This window comes from Wolffia australiana, chromosome 12, assembly GCF_029677425.1.
Source record: "Wolffia australiana isolate 7733 chromosome 12, ASM2967742v1".
Taxonomy (NCBI): Eukaryota; Viridiplantae; Streptophyta; class Magnoliopsida; order Alismatales; family Araceae; genus Wolffia; species Wolffia australiana.
The window spans coordinates 1,308,652-1,325,071 of NC_135846.1; the positions used below are offsets into that span (position 1 = coordinate 1,308,652).

At 45.6% G+C, this 16,420-nt stretch overlaps 1 protein-coding gene across 3 annotated transcripts in view; it reads left to right on the top strand.

Moving 5' to 3' along the window:
- RECQL2 (RECQ helicase L2) overlaps positions 1–14,994 on the top strand; it is a 29,011-nt gene extending 14,017 nt beyond the window's left edge. The window contains exons 14-21 of one of the 3 annotated variants that reach the window (XM_078584283.1): positions 9,403–9,469; positions 9,579–9,632; positions 10,029–10,136; positions 10,473–10,546; positions 12,321–12,399; positions 12,539–12,771; positions 14,048–14,213; positions 14,803–14,994. In XM_078584283.1, the coding sequence (XP_078440409.1) occupies positions 9,403–9,469; positions 9,579–9,632; positions 10,029–10,136; positions 10,473–10,546; positions 12,321–12,399; positions 12,539–12,771; positions 14,048–14,213; positions 14,803–14,819 (798 nt within the window). In that variant the 3' untranslated portion in view covers positions 14,820–14,994. Of the gene's footprint in view, positions 1–9,402; positions 9,470–9,578; positions 9,633–10,028; positions 10,137–10,472; positions 10,547–12,320; positions 12,400–12,538; positions 12,772–14,047 lie in introns of those variants that run through there. The other 2 variants (XM_078584282.1, XM_078584284.1) reach the window with 2 other exon arrangements.
- The last annotated feature ends 1,426 nt before the right edge of the window (positions 14,995–16,420 follow it).

Consider the following 16,420-nt stretch of genomic DNA (forward strand, 5'->3'; position numbering starts at 1 on the left):
CTCCCTCCGATCAGCAGTTGTGGCTGCCTCTCTTAGCTCCTTGGGCGTCTCCTCGTACGATGAGCTCCTCCCTCAGGTCGGCGTCGAGATCTGCCTCTCAGCTGGGTCAGCCTTCCGACTAACTGTCCACTGATTTCAAGAAATGGTTAAAAGATACCTCGACTGGGATAGCTGCCCTTATTTATAGGGATTGGCGCTTCCCACTTATCGAATTCGCACTTAAGTCAATGCGTATGGCGTTGACCAGCCCTATGCCTGTTCCTCATCTTGTATTTCTTGGCATAGAACTTATCATGTTCCACCATGATCTGGGGAGGCAGTCCCCTAGAGTGATGGAAAACCCAAGGAAACAGATGCTCTCGGAGCGCCTGAACCTTGGACAATGCAAAGGAGGGCGGCGAGGGGCTTGACAGCGAGTGGTACATGACACTCAGTGTTCTAGGGCCCTGACACACTGGTGTCATGTATTGCTGGTGCCGCTGGTGTCAGGGTAGTCCTCCAATGTGTGCCACACCCTGTCCACCTGAAATTTCAGGGGGAAAAGATCCCAATGTGCTTTGTCCACCAAAGGGTGCAAAGCCAAGGGTACCACTGTTCATGCTGAGATTGTGGACAGGCAAGAAGGTGACCACTGTTGTGTACCCTTGGAGGCCAAAAGGGACGTCCGAGACTTGTGATTCGCCTTTGGTGACCATGCTGTTGCCACAAAAAATCTGGTACGCGGAGTGCAACTGAACGGGAGTCTGAATTTGAGAAAGAGACTGTGGCAGATGAAATCACTGACACCCTAATGTCGATGACCACCCGCATGTCCCGTTCTTGGATGTCGCCTTGGATTTGCAAAGCATGGGGTGAGGTGAGACCAACATCGGCCAACGATTCCACATGCAAGGTGCCTAATTGATTGGCCTCAGTGTCCGAGTCTTCCTCAGGGCAGGGGCATCATCGTCCATTGGATGGGACCCCGTTTCGTCCAGCTGGTAAGTGACAATGTGGATGTGGAGGTTCTTCTGGCAGAAATACTGCGACATAAACTTGTCATTGCACTGGAAGCAAAAGCCCTGCGCCGGACAATAAAGAAACTCGTCTTCCCATGAAATATAGTCAGTAGGCTGGAGGATGCTGATCTCTCCTAGGTTTAGGGGCGCATGGCACTACTCGAGGCAACTTAAGTTGCCGCTTGAAGTCGTCCCAGTCTAGAAACCTCATCGAATTGTTGATGTAGCAGAATCAGGCCGACGCCTTCCCAGCGAGATTCGAAGAGGCAAGCCGTATAAGCTCCATGCCAGTGGTAGGGTTATCAAGGAAGATAATACCTGCAATGGAAGGATAAAACTGAGTAAGTTGACAGGGCGGCTTGGTGATGCAGAGTCTGGGTCAGCCCACGTTACTGTATTTGGCAAGGTGGTGGAAAGTACCCCATGGCAAATATCAGGACAGCGACTGCTGCCAAGAAGTGTCAAAAAATGCGTCGATGTTGTCTTCAGCCTCGCTCCACCCAAGCTCAGCCTCACGATAGTGACAAGGGAGTACTGGTGGTAGCTGGGAGGGCTCATCCATTGCCCACGATGCTTGGCCTATTTGTGTGGTGGGGTGAGCCAGCTCACCACATCCCATTCTGATAAGTCAGGTGGGTCCCGCCAATGGGAATCCCTTGGGTGAGCTCCCTCCCCCTGGCAGCTAGTACTCGGGTCCGGCCCATACCTCCTCAACGCTGGTTGGCCCGCGGGCCGCTTGGGCATTTATTGGGCCAGCTTATACTGGGTTGGGCCCAAAATGGGATGGGTCTCTGATAAACGCTTCAACAAGGTGTACCGAAGGCATCGCCTCCAGAGGGGGGGATTTAAAATCGCCACAGGCGCCTATAAATAAGATTATGATGGAGAGATCAAGGGACGGTTATTTTTCAAGAAGTCCGAGCGGCAGGGACAGAAGCTGGCGCAGTCGGAAGGACATCCCCTGCGGCCAGAAGGGAGATCATGATCCGATCTCACCGCGTCATCATCTTTCTTCTATCTTCCTTTTCTCTTCTCCGATCTATATTTCTTGTTTGAACTGAGAACGAATTGAGGAGCTACATTGTCATAATTGAAGCTATAGCAATCTGGTATCAGAGCCTCGTTTCCATCTGGGAAGCTCACACATGGAAGAACAGAGGTCAGATATGGAAGTTAACTACGTGGATCCAGCTCCAATCGAGGACGTCCTGACGCAGATCTTGAAGCAGCTATCCTTGATGAACTCGAAGATTGAAGGGAATGCAGCATCGACATCGAATGTTGCTCTAGCAGTAACTGGCAATATTCCAAGGTACGGTAGGCTTCCGGTTGTGTGAGAAAACACCACAGAAGTCAAAACACCGTTTTGAAAAGGGGATTTGCCTATTTTTTCTGGAGATCATGCACAAGGATAGCTAAACTGCGTGGAGAGGTTCTTTCATGTTCATATACTGACCTACGCTTAGAAGCTCAACTTGATTTCATTACATTTGGAAGGAGCAGCTCAAGTATGGTTCATCTAGGCCGAGAAACAGTTCGGATTTGAGAATTGGTCAGATTTTACACGGCGATTCGAGCGCCGATACGGCTTCTCGTCAAAGTCTTTGCGACAAAAAATATTTAGTCTACAACAGACAGGAGATGTTTCAGTGTATCGTGCAAAGTTTGAACTTCTGGTGGCATATCTTCCCCCTTTGGATCCAGATGTTTTGGAAACAGCATATCTGAATGGCCTGAAACCTGAAATACGCTCTGAAGTTCCCACATATCGACCATTTGGGATTCAGCAGGTCATGGATTTCTCCATCAAGGCAGAAGCAAACTTGAAGGTCATATGGCAAACATGGCTGACGGGTCAGGCAGAAATAGCAGTAGCTCCTGAGAGAGATACACGCTCAAAGCCCTTGCAGACCACGGTTTTACCATCGCCCTATTCCAATTTTCAAAATAGGTCTGGAGTAATACCGTTCCCAGATAAGTCACAGTCATCCTCAGCTGAAAGGCCCACTGAAAGCTTATCAAGACCTCGAGGAAGAAGGGACTCTGCTATCGTGGTAATGATAGGTATCTGCCAGGGCATAGGTGCAAGAGAGAACTGAATATATTATTGGTTCAAGAAGAAGATAGTAACGAGGAAATGCCAATTAATGAAGAAGATCTGATGCAAACTGATGACACGCCTATCCTGGCAGGGTCCTTGTGTGCTGTACGCCTGGCCCCAAGTCTCAATGGGTCAATGAAGGTCTGGAGGGAATTGCTGGGACGTCCACTTATCATTCTTCTCGACGGGGGAGCTTCCCACAACCTCATTCACACGAGAGTGGCCAGAGATGTCAACATTCCAATTGAAGGGACAATGCATTTCAACCTCATATTGGGAGATGGTTCTATCAGGAAGGCTACTGGGTTATGCATATATGTTCCACTCACCATTCAAGGCCTGAGTTTTTTTCAAGATCACATTCCCTTTGATCTAGGCGGCATTGACATCATCCTTGGCATCCAATGGATGAAAACGTTGGGATGGTTTTCATGCAATTATGATCAGCTGCTGATCAAGATTCTCAGAGATGGGCAAGTTTTTACCGTGCAAGCAGACCAGACAATCTGACCAAGGTGTTCCCTCGCAATCAAGCACATGCTCATCGTGACTGGCTTATATCCCTGCAGAAATTGCTTAGCGTCAACAGAAAACGCACACGACAGCTGGTGGAGGTATTTTCTCTTGAACTCGAGCCCTGCATTTTCATGCTAAGAGAAAGGTTCCCTACGGTATTCGATATTCCTAGATCCTTACCCCCAAAACGTACGATTGACCATCAGATACATCTGATTCCGGGAGCCAAACCAATCAATGTCAGACCTATAGATATTCTCATCAGCATAAAAACGTATTAGAGGGTTTGATACAAGAACTGCTGGACAACTGAATCATTCAGCATTCTAATTGGCCATTCTCCAGTCCAGCATTGTTGATCAAAAAGAAAGATGGGAACTGGCGAATGTGTATGATAAGAAGCTAACGACACTGATAGTAATCCAACAATAGTCTCGAACAAGTTTAGAAGGGGAGCTCGTCTCTGGGCTTCGTCGATGCAGTGAGAGAGATAACCGACTCCCAGTTGAGTCAAAGGGGAGGGGAAGAAAAAGAGATAGAAGGGAGGACGGAAAAGCTAGGTTGCAGTTCCGAAGAGAAGACACCGCCTTGGTCGCAGGGAAGAACTTCTGCAGGGGAAGTGCCGGCAAGGTCAGTGGAGTAGAGGATGAGGGAAGAACCCTTATATTGAATCCGATGCCCTTTTTTCCTCTTCCGTCGTGCTTCTTAAGCTAGGTTGGTTGGTGGGCCAATGGGCTGGTTTGGCTTTCTGGGCCTCCGGCGTTCATAAACGCGCCCGTGGATCATATCAGTGTATAGACTGCAGTGCATTGAATAAAATCAATATACCTAATCGATTCCCAATCCCAATAGTGGATGAGTTGTTGGAAGAATTGCATGTTATGACTGTGTTTTCCAAGCTGGATCTTCTGGGCCATTATGAATTCAATGTCATGCCCATCGGCCTGACCAGTGGCCCGGCCGCATTTCAAGCTCTAATGAATTCCATTTTCCAGAAGTTTCTCAGAAAATTCATCCTGGTATGTTTTGACAACATTATGGTGTACAGTAAATCGGAAGTGGATCACAAGGTCCATTTAAATACAGTTTTCCAATTACTAGCAGATAATCACCTCCAGGTCAATATTCAGAAATGCAGTTTTTTCCTACCTCAACTGGAGTTCACGGGACATTAGATTTCCACTGATGGAGTAGCTAAGTGTCAATCAAAAATTGATGCTGTACTCAAATGGCCCTTACCCAAAACTATCAAACAACTAAGGGGTTTTCTCGGTCTTGGGGGTTATTATGGAAGATTTGAGTCACAATATGCAACATTGGCACAACCACTGACGGATTTATTTAAGAAAAACTCTTTCAAATGGTCTGACACAGCCGAGCAGTCCTTTACATAGCTTAAAACTGCCTTAACTTCCATTCCTATCCTGGCTCTACCAAATTTTTCATTACCTTTTGCCATTGAGGTTGATGCATCCGGTAGTTGTCTTGGGGCTGTCGTACTACAGCAATCGAAGCCAATTGCATTTTTTAGTCAGGTGCTCTCTCCGACTTCTCGTTTTACTTCGTCTTATGAAAGGAAATTTCTGGCTTCGTCTTCACGGATCATTATAGCCTCAAAATTTTAAATGATCAAAACGAAATTCCATTACAGTATCATCGTTGGATTATAAAATTGATGGGTCTTGATTTTGAAATTCAATTCAAGTCAGGAAAGAAAAATATTGTAGCTGACGCACTATCTCGATCTATGGAAGATTCCACAGAAAGTATAAGCGCAATTGTTGTGAGTCACTGGCGTGACCGCACAACCATTGATCGTGAAATTACTGCCCATGAATAAACTCTCCCAGGTTGAGGTTGATTGTTCAGAAGACCCTTCAAAACACCCGTCTTATTCTATTCATCAAGGCCTCCTATGCTACAAAGGACGTATTATTTTACCACCAAATTCATCATTGATCCCTACAATTTTATATGAGCTTCATGATTCACAGATTGGGCGTCATGGCGGCTTTCATAAGACCTACAAAAGAATCTCTCTGCAACTTTTCTGGACAGGTATAAAAAGCCTATTAAGGACTATGTGGACAACACAAATCATCACTCCTATCACCTGCTGGTTTACTGCAACCTTTGCCTATTCCTCATTTGATATGCGAAGGCATCAGTATGGATTTCATTGAGGCTTTGCCAAATTCTCAGGGGTATGATTCAATTTTAGTCGTCGTTGATAGGCTCAGTAAATACAGTCAATTATATTCCCGTCAAACACCCTTTCTCGGCAGAAGTGATTGCTCATCTCTTCATCAAAGAAATTATTCGCTTACACGGCCCACCCAATTTTATAGTTTCTGACCGAGGGTACCTCTTTATCAGTCAATTCTGGAAAGCATTGCACAAACTCCAAGGCACCAAGTTTATTGTTGAGTTCTTCATATCACCCTGAGACGGATGGGCAGACAGAGATGCTTGGCCTGTTTGTGCTTGGCCTGTTCTTCATGATCCAATCCAATGTCCAAGATGCTTGGCCTGTTTGAGCGGTGGGGTGAGTCGGCTCACCCCGTCGCATTCTGGGTGCGTCAGGTTGGTCCCGCCAATGGGACTCCCTTGGGTGGGCTCCCTCCCCCTGGCAGGTAGTACTCGTGCCCGGCCCGTATGTAATCAAGGCTGGTTGGCCCGCGGGCCGCCTGGGCAAATATTGGGCCAGCTTCTACTGGGTTGGGCCCAAAATGGGATGGCTCTCCCTCACTTTACTGGTGGGGGGGTATCTTTGTTGCCCTAGGGAAAGTGTAGGGGTCAAAGACTCCCTTCCCTCATTGTCAGCCTGTTAGGGTTTGATGGCACGCCACCTCTAGAACTTCTGGAAGGGTGGGGGCACTAAAGATAGCGGCAGCAGGATGCCCGCCTTGTTGTCGTTGGAAACAGAGTCCGGCACAACGAGGCTCCATGTTGAGCAGGAAGGTCCCCCTGCAATGGCATCTAACGAAGGTACTGATACGATCCTTGTGCTAGGTTCGGATCGGAAGGAGAAGAGGAGGAGGCGAGGTAGGAAACTCCTGGGGTAGAGAGGTGAAACGGCAAGGATCGGAGAGGAGGCCGAGCAGAGGGGGGAGGGATTGGTCGAGGACGAGCCGCCTGAAGATGCAGTGAGGTAGAGACGATCACAAGGACGGGGATCATAGAGGGAGAGAGGGAGGACAGACGTAGACGTGGAGGGGGAGACAAGAGTACTTCTTTCTTCTTCTTCTTGGCTGCCCTCCAAAAGGGAGGGCACCCCTATTTAAAGGAAATACATAATTGTCAAATGACTGAAATGCCCCTATGGGCTAACATGACAAAACTACCCCTAAATAGGCTGAGGATCCTATCAAGGATCCTATCAGGTAACCCCTGGAGGAGCGCGCTGGTGCGGCTGCGAGCTGTTGCTGGAACACGAGCGTCAGCACCTTCACCTGCTCATCGAGTGGAGAGGTGGTGTTCCTTGGCATCAGCTACGTGCTTTGCCAAAGCGTTGTCTCCACATGTCAAGGAGTGCTCTGACTTGGTTTCCGTGGGGATTGCAGCAGTAAGTGAGGCGGCTGGCTCTGATACCAATAATGCTGTCATGGTGCCAATGAGGCAATATGAGAGGAGGAAATCACAAAATGAAAATAAAGGAAAGGAGCGTCACGTGCAGACACATGTGACAATCAAAGAAAGGGTAACTAACTTCGCTTGTTGATAGTAAGTATAACTAAAGGGCTGGAGAAGAAAGAAGGGGGGGGGGGGTTTATGGCTTTTGAAGAGGAGATGCAAAGGAGCATGGCTGTATTCGGTGGGAATTCTGAGAGTGGAGACTCTGGAAGGAAGATCTGGTGGTGATCAAGGAAGGTGGAGGATATTCATTCCAGGTGGTGATCTAAGTCGATGAATGTTAGCGATAAGATTCAATTACATTCCAGGTGGTGATCGATAACATTCACTTCAGTGGATCAAGTAAGAAATTCTTCCCGAAAGTATTCTTTGGATTTCGGGAACCTATCAGATACTTTCTTGGACTTGAATGTATATCGACCGTCGTTTGAACTGGGATTTCAATGGAATTGATAGATTCAATCACCAAACAGATCCAATGTAGAACAGAGAGGAGACATAAGGGGGAGGGAGGTGAGAGAAGTTCCTGGGGTAACGAGAGGAGAATGGGAATGTGGCAGGATCCTTAACCTATCTTGGGTAGTCCTGTCGTGTTAGCCCACAAGGGCATCTGAGTCATTTGGTCATTGTGTATTCTCTTTAAATAGGGATGCCCTACTTTCGGAGGGCAACGAAGAAGAATGAAGTAAGGTGACCTGTCTCTCCTCTCCATGTCTATGGTCCCTCTCTCCCTCTGTGATCTCCGTCCCTCGTGATCGTCTCTACTTCACCGCATCTTCAGGCGGCTTGTCCTGGTCGATCCCTGCCTCATCAGTTCGACCTCTCCTCTGATAATTATTTCTCCTTTCTACTTCGCCACGCTCTCTATTCCCCTCCGATACAAGCCTAGATCGAGAATTGTATCAGAATGGTGAAAGGATGGCAAAGGAGCGCTGATGAACAGCCGCTACTCGGAAGGGGGATGATGTCAAGCCTGCGAGCACCAAATGAGAGGGATTATGACTGGGACAATGGGGGGGGAGGGGGGGAGAATGCTCAAGGGAGACTCCCAATGCAATTTCCTGCCTAATCTCCATAGAGGTCGGGCTTAGGTAGAGGTCGAAATGGGCTGATCTGGCTCATCTGAGTTGGGCTGCTGTCGGGCCTTTTGCCTTTTCCTGTTAGTAGACCCTATGCCAGGTCATATTAATGTCCTCTAGTATTTCCTTTGCATCTTTGAATTCAGACCTCCAATGTGAACATGAGGTTTGTTGTTTAACGTATAATAGGCTCAGGTTTTAAATTCCTGTATATTCATTCAAGTAATAACAAACACAGTTTAAATAGTGTATACCAACTGAAAAGTAATCAGTTTTTGAAAAAAGGACCTTTTTTCCTATCTCTTGGATATGTGACGTTTATTCATCTCTATAGGTATTTGCAGAATATTTTTCTGTCATTGTGTAATTTGTAAATTTTCCTTACACTTTTGAGTCTATGAGCTTGTGTTAGTTAAAAGTATCTGATATTCTTTTCTATATTTCATTTTTAAAGATATCTTTTCAATATTTCATGTCCTCTCTTCTGCCAAACTCAGTTCTCATATGATCCCGGATCTCCTGGGGACAGTCTCGTCCTTTGGCCATTAGGGACATCTATGTCGCTCCCTTTAAATAACACAGCCCTCTCTTTAGGAGGGCAGACTGAAAGTTATGTTAGTGGCTGTTCGTGTCCCTTCTCCCCTCTTTGTCCAAGTCTCGTCTTTTCATCTACAATCCTCATTCTTGTGATCATCACTTCTTCGCTGCATCTTCAGGCGTCTTGTCTCTGGTCGATCCCTACCTCCTCCGTTTGACCTCTTCCCTGACCATTCCCGTTCTCCACTTCATCTCGGGAACTCTCTGGCTCGCCTCCCTCTTGAACTGTCCATCTCTATCCAATTAAGGTTTTTATGTGTCGGAATTACATCGAAACGATACGTCCTGTGAGGATCATACCAACTTCCTACTCTGTGGAAAAACACAGCAGTTTCTTCAAAAATCTTAGTTTCTTAAGATATCTGATGATTTTTTCCTTGCTTAAGTTTACCAAACGAAACATTCCATTTAAATCCATTAAACTATGTACTGGCAATCCTGTAGAGCATGAGTAATCTAAATTTTTTCTGTATTCCAGACAAAGAAGGGCTGTCGGCGAAGTGCGTTCTTTCGTCATTTCGGGGAGCCACTAAAAGATTGCAACGGTATTTTCTCTATGTATTTTCCTATAAGTAAACAGCTGGAATATTTTTTTTTGAAGAAATTTAAGTGCTGGAATGTTTATCTGCTAATTCTTTCCGTTTTTCTTGGCAGGAATGTGCGACAACTGCATGAATGGAAGTTCTCCAAAGGAGATAGATTGCACTTGTATGATGACTTTTAACTCATCTTTTGAAAGCATTTAGGAGCTCAATTTTTTGTTGGTTCAAATGTTGGCTTCTTATTTTTTAAGAATTGATTTGTGGAGTCAGAGTTAACAACCACACAAGAAAAACAAAAGAAAACCGTCGTGAAAATTACTAAGTGTTTCAATAAATATGTGAAGTTGAACATGAAGCTAATCTCTATAGTTTTCTATATTTAAAAAGGAGGAACAAGATAACGTCAAATTCTTCACCTGGATTGTAACGCGACAACAAGATACCCGTCATCAAACGTTTATAAGATGTTCCACATGTTTACTTCCTAGGTTCTGTTAAAATTTTTATCCTTTTTAGATAATAGGTAGTTATGTATGATCCTGACTGGGCTGTATATGTTTAGTTCAAGCAAAACTCGTCATCTCTCTCTTGCAAGAAATACAACAGAACGACCTGAGAATTACAATTTTGCAGCTGGTGGATAAAGTTAAAGCCAAGCTAAAGGAACATGGTGAGATCTTGTTCGGCTAATTCTTTCTGACGTTTACTAATTTGAATGAAGACAGGGAGAAAATTGTTGAATATAGTAGTGGTATGATTTTGGAAATGTTAAAAATCAATGAATTATATTGGATCGTGGAATTTTTTTCGCTTTTTTGTCCAATTTTTAGATGAACTTTGGATATTTCCGTATCTTATTCCATATCAATTGAAATATACTATTATCGTATTCTTTTACATTTTCCTATCAAGCATGCTAAATGAAACTTGAGTTTCACCAAGTGAAAATTCTCCCTGAAGCTGAATTTTACTTATGCAATTATATTTATCTTTTTTGTGAGCTTAGGGTGGAAGCCGGCTGACATTAGAAAAGAAGATCTAGAGCAGGTCATTGTTCAACTAGTTATTGGCAACGTTCTGGTGAGCTCACATCTATGATCTTTCTTCGCTAGTGATTTATTGAAAACCAGGGTTCAGCGTTCGAATAACCTGATCAGAACTAGTAGGTTGGTGACTTCGGTCAGGTTATCCAACCTGGTTGGACAGGAAAGCTCATTTATTCATTTGGATTGGCTGGGTAGGCGGGTTAGTCTGATCACATAGGCATAGTATGCATTGATGTGTACATAAAATATATAATTAAGGACTGACTCAACTAAAATGCTTAATTTGTTGTAATATGTGACCAAATCGTTCCCTGCTCGAGATACCTCTCCTGACCCACCACGGCCGCAAGCAGTGCCTTCCTGTTTGTCAGGTAAGGTATGAATAGACAGAAAAGCTCACTTCAATACAAAGTCTGGGGCAGTTTAAATTCTGGCTTCATTACAAGTGATTTATTTCCCACGCGGGAAGTAATCATGTAGGTTGGGTGACGTGGTGATATCAGCCCACAATCTTGTTGTGTGGTGTGATTGATATATAGATCCGCAATGCTAAGAAAACTTGTGTGTCGATCGACAGGAATGATTAAGAGTTCCCAAGCTCGATGTTCAGAAGAAAAGTAAAGAAGATAGAGAGATCAAGGAACTAATGAAGAAGAAATCCCGAGGACTCCTTGTGTTCCCCTTCTCTCTGGACGGCAGGCCTCATCCTGCTCCCAGCCTAGGCCACTATTGGCAACTGACTTCTTGAAGAAATGAATGCCCTTCGGGTGTCCGCTGCCCCTTTATTTATTCCTGAACTTCCACGTGCTTAGTCAATGTGAGTCAACTCACACGTGCCTACGTTTCTCCCTTTGGTACCCACTTAAGTGAGGTATTATCCACATGAGAATATTGCGCTTAAGTGGGAAATAATCATGTAAGGTTGAGTGACATGGCCACCCACTTAAGTGAGATATTGTCCACATGAGAATATTGCGCTTAAGCCTGTTTAAGTGTCCCATGTTTCAAAATAGAGGTGTGATCATACCTTCACTAATGCACCGGATCCCATCATAACTCCAAACTCAAGCATGCTTGGTGACTGCAATATTGGTGACCTCCTGGGAGGTCCTCATGTTGCACCCCTTTAAAAAAAATCTTTCAAAAAAAAAGAATGGAAATCATGGGCTAACTATAGAGACATGGCCCACTTACAAACAAGATATAAAAAGTGAATTGTGGTCTGGTCGTGCAGTACCCTTCTGACAGTGGGCCACTTATAGAGACATGGCCCACTTACAAACAAGATGTTTAAAGTGAATTGGGGTCGCAAATATAATGTGATCCACCTGCACTTTGAGAGAGAGAGAAAGCACAACTAACAATATTCAACCATTCAAGCCGACCATGGGGCGAGTCGGGTCGACTTTGGGTTTGGCCAGGTTTAGTTGTAGGGTTTGGTCTTGCAGAACCCTTCTCATGGGCGTTTGCTCTTTGATAAAAAATACTGCTTCTCACGGGGGTTTGCTGGTATTCTTGTTCATTTAATGTTCAACAAAGTGCTGGGTAAATTTTCTTCTATTCTTTTTCGTTCTGATAGATCAACTCGTTTAAACTTATGCACTGTTTCATTTTTCAAAGAAATGAGGCAAAAAGTTTGAGCATACGCTGAAAATATCCAATTAATTCTTTATTTCTGCAACAACAATTGAAAACTTGTTCATGAAATGCATGACTTTATCAGGCATGTTACTGCTTTTTGTTATTCTTTCTCATCTGACCTGCATTTACTTATTCCAATATGTGTTTCATTTTTCCTAAAAAACAAGAAAGAAGAGTTTCAGCATACTGCCTACGCAACAAATGCATATGTTACACTTGGGCCACTCTGGAGGCAAGTCCTTGAAGGTGGGATTTTCTTTGATACCACTCAATCTGAATCCATCAAGAATAGTTTTTTAATTATAGTAGATTTGGTGATTTTCGTTGAATCCTGGAAAGTATTTAGTCAGTTGGGTGCATCCACCTTCGCTCCATTCTTATCCAGGGACCAAGACCGTCAACCTGGAGTTGTACAGCGATCACACATCTGGCGGTGTCAAAGCAAGATCTTCTCAGCCTGTCAGCTGTTCTCCTGGCCTCGAGGCCAAGCTGGATGAGCTGAGAAAGCAAATATCTTCCTCTTCATCTTCTCCCAGTGGAGGGATTTTTCCTCATGCCGTTCTCTCTGCCCAACAAATACGCGCCCTCAGCACCCAAAAACCCACTTCATTAGAACAGGTAGATCTTGCTCTCTTTCTCTTTGTTTCTTCAGTATTAATCTCTCTGTGTCTCTTCTCTCTGTTTCTTTTTTTCCCTCTCTGATTCTCTGTTTCTCACACTTTCTGTGTTTTTTTCTTTTCCTCTCTGTTTCTCACACTCTCTTTGTTTCTCTTTTCCTATCTGGTTCTCTATTTCTCACACTCTGTGTTTCTCTTTCTTTGTCTCTTTTCTTCGCTGATTCTCTCTGTTTCTCACACTCTCCATGTTTCTCTCTCTTTCTCTCTCTTCCTCTCTATTTTCCTCTATGGTTCTCAGTGTTTCTCACTCAGTCTCTCTTTCTCTCTCTTCCTCTATCTTTTCCTCCCTTGTTTTCTGTGTTTTTCACTCAGTCTCTGTTTCTCTTTCTTTCTCTCTCCTTTCCTCTCTGATTCTTTCTGTTTCTCTGTATTTTCCTTTCTGTTTCTCTTTCGATCTATCTCTTTTCCTCTCTGTTCCTCTTTCTTTTCCACTGTTTCTCTCTCTTCATCTCTCTCTTTTCATCTTTGTTTCTTTCTCTTTCTCTCTATGCCTCTTTTCCTCATTGTTTCTTTCTTTTCCTCTTTGTTTCTTTCTCTCTCTATGTCTCTCTTTTCCTCATTGTTTTTTTCTTTTCCTCTCTGTTTCTTTCTCTCTCTCTGTCTCTCTTTTCCTCATTGTTTCTCTCTTTTCCTCTCTGTTTATTTCTCTCTCTTTTTGTCTCTTTTCCTTATTGTTTCTCTCTTTTCCTCTCTCTCCATTTATATTTTTCTGTTTCTATTTCTCTCTCCTTTCGTTTCTATTTCTCTTGTTCTCTCTATTCGTTCCCATTGCTCTCCTTCTCTCTCTCTTCACCTATCTCTTTTCCTTTGTATTTCTCTGCTTCTCTCTTTCTCTCTCTTTGTCTCTCTCTCTCTCTCTTTTCTCTATCTATGTTTCTCTCTCTCTGTATTGCTCTCTTTCTCACTGTCACTCCAATTCTCTCTCTCCCTCTCCCTCTCCTCCCTTTGCTCCCGCTCAGTCTCCGCTCTATCTTTCTAGCTACAACTATCCTCTCATATTCTAAACGAGGTTCTCCAGCTCTTTCTCTATGTGAGCAGTTTTCCCTCATCAACAGGATAACTGTTCTGTTCTGAATTTTCCTCTAATCGGCCCAAATTATGCGGTATTCACAGATCATCCTTGCTTGTTCTTCTTATGTTGTATCTTATAATCCTCTCTGACCAGTCGTAATTTCTTCTGTAATAAGTGCGGCCATTAATGGGTTTTTGCATTGCAGTTGGAGAAAGTGATTGGGAAGCTTAAGGCTGGGAAATATGGTGACAGAATAATCAGGCTCATACGTGATTATACTGACAAAAACAAAGAAGAAGAGGCATCTGGCAGCGATATCAAGAGGATGAGAAAGAGGATCAGGGATGAGGATCCTTTGATTATCGGAAGCAGTGAGGATGATTCTATGCCCCACTGATCTCGGCAAGAGACATTTTTTATGTCCAGTTCTTTCTCGCTCATCTATCTATCTATTGTTTTTTTTCTCATCTATCTATCTATTCTCATCTATTTATCAACCTACCTATCTAACCATCCATCCATCAATCCTTCTGTCCTTCCATTGATCCATTCATGCACCATCCATTTGTTCATCCATCCATGCACCAGTACATTCATCCATCCTTTCGTCCATCCATCTGTCCTTCCATCTATCCATCCATGCATTCATCCCTATCGTCCATCCATCCATGTACCCATCCATAGCTCTGTCCCACCATCTATCAATCCATCCATCTATCCATTTGTCCGTCCATCAATCCATGCACTCAGCCATCTGTCCGTTCATCTATCCATCCATCCATCTGTCAATCCATTTGTCCATACATCTATGCACCCATCCATCCTTCTTTCTTTCTATCCACCCATCGTTTATTCCATCTTCTCGATATTCGCCTTTTCCCCTTTGTAAACCTTCTTTCCTCATCCATCGCCCTATTTCTATTTATTTTTCCAAAAAGATAAAACGTTTATTTTTTGCAGCAGTTCTCACTCTTTAAAGTTTCCCATCTTCAAAAGTTGACAGGAGGTATCTATTTACACCCTTCTCATGTTTATCTTTTTTAAATTCTTTCTGCTCTGTCTATGGATGTTTCTTACCTTACATCTATGGCAATAACTCATCCATCCATTAAATAAGAAGGTATGACATATCAAATCTTTATGTTGATCTGAGTATTACATGTCTTTATTTTCTCTCTCTTGTTAGCCCATTAAGGGCCCTCTCTAGTCAGCCCATTAGGGCTTCCTATAAAACCCTGTAATCTCTTTCATTTGCTATCAAGAATTGTTCTTTTCTTGTTTACATGGTATCAGAGCCCTAACCCTAACCCTAATCTGGGTTTCCTGGGCTCGACCTTGCGCTCCGATCTTCGGCGGTTCTCACGACCGCCTGATCTCGCGCTTCGGTCTCTCGCCGTCTCGCTCTGGGCCTCCCGGGCGCTCGCCGTTCTGGCGTCCGCCGCCGTCCCAGCGTCTTCCGCTCGGCGCCCGCCGTCCCGGCCGCGCCGCCTCGGCTCGCGCCCTCGGCTCGCGCCGCCTCGCTCGCGCCCTCCCGGCTCGCGCGCCCGGCTCGCGCCGCCCGGCTCGCGCGCCCGGCTCGCGCCGCCCGGCTTTCGCGCCGCCCGGCTTCGCGCCGCCCGGCTCGCGCCGCCCGGCTCCGCCGCCCGGCTCGCGCCGCCCGGCTCCGCCGCCCGGCTCCGCGCCCGCTCGCGCCGCCCGGCTCGCGCCGCCCGGCTCGCGCCGCCCGGCTCGCGCCAGCGCTCCAGCGCCCGGCGTCAGCGCCGCCGGCTCCAGCGCCGTCAGCGCCCGCCCGCCGTCCGGCGTCCGGCGTCGGCGCCTGCGTCCGGCTTCGTCGTTCTGCGCGCCTTCTAATTGTGGTCTACTCTGTTTTCATCATGACGAACCGGTTGAAGCCCAAACCTCTATCACGTCGGACTCGGCGCAGGTATCTCGCCACATGCATCTGCGGTGCCTCTCGAGCCGGAATTGGTCGTCCTCCTCTGGACCATCCTCTTTGCCTCGGATGCCTCCGGATGGTATGTTCTGGATTCAATCTCCTGCAATGGCGCGATGCGTCCAGATAACTTTAATAGGGCGTCTCATGCGCCATCTTCTAGAAGATGTACCTTCGGACCGATCCCAAGTATTATGACTGGCTGGGCGTTGAGGGTAGTTCATCGTTGGCTCTTGGACAGTATTTCACCTAGTGTTAAAGGTGAATTCATGTCTCTAGAGTCGGCTCGGGCAGTCTGAAGCAGCACTTGAGAGCCACTCCAAGAAGCACAACATTGCGACTGCATGCGAATTGGTACATCGGGCCGCTAACTGCGTCAAGGGACCGGTCTATCATGGAGTACAGATGCGGAGCTCATTTCGTTGTGGAATGAAATTGACTACTACATGCCGCCCGACCCCATTCGGTGGACCGCCAATATACTCTTCAACCGGGTTTTCCAGTTTCTTATGGGACTGAACTTGGAATATGAAGTTATGCGGGCTCAGCTTGTTCATCGGGAGACTGGTCTTACCTTCAAAGGATGCGCTCCACGGTGTGCGGGTTGAAGAATCCGCTTTCAGCAGGCCCAGAACTTCGGCCGGC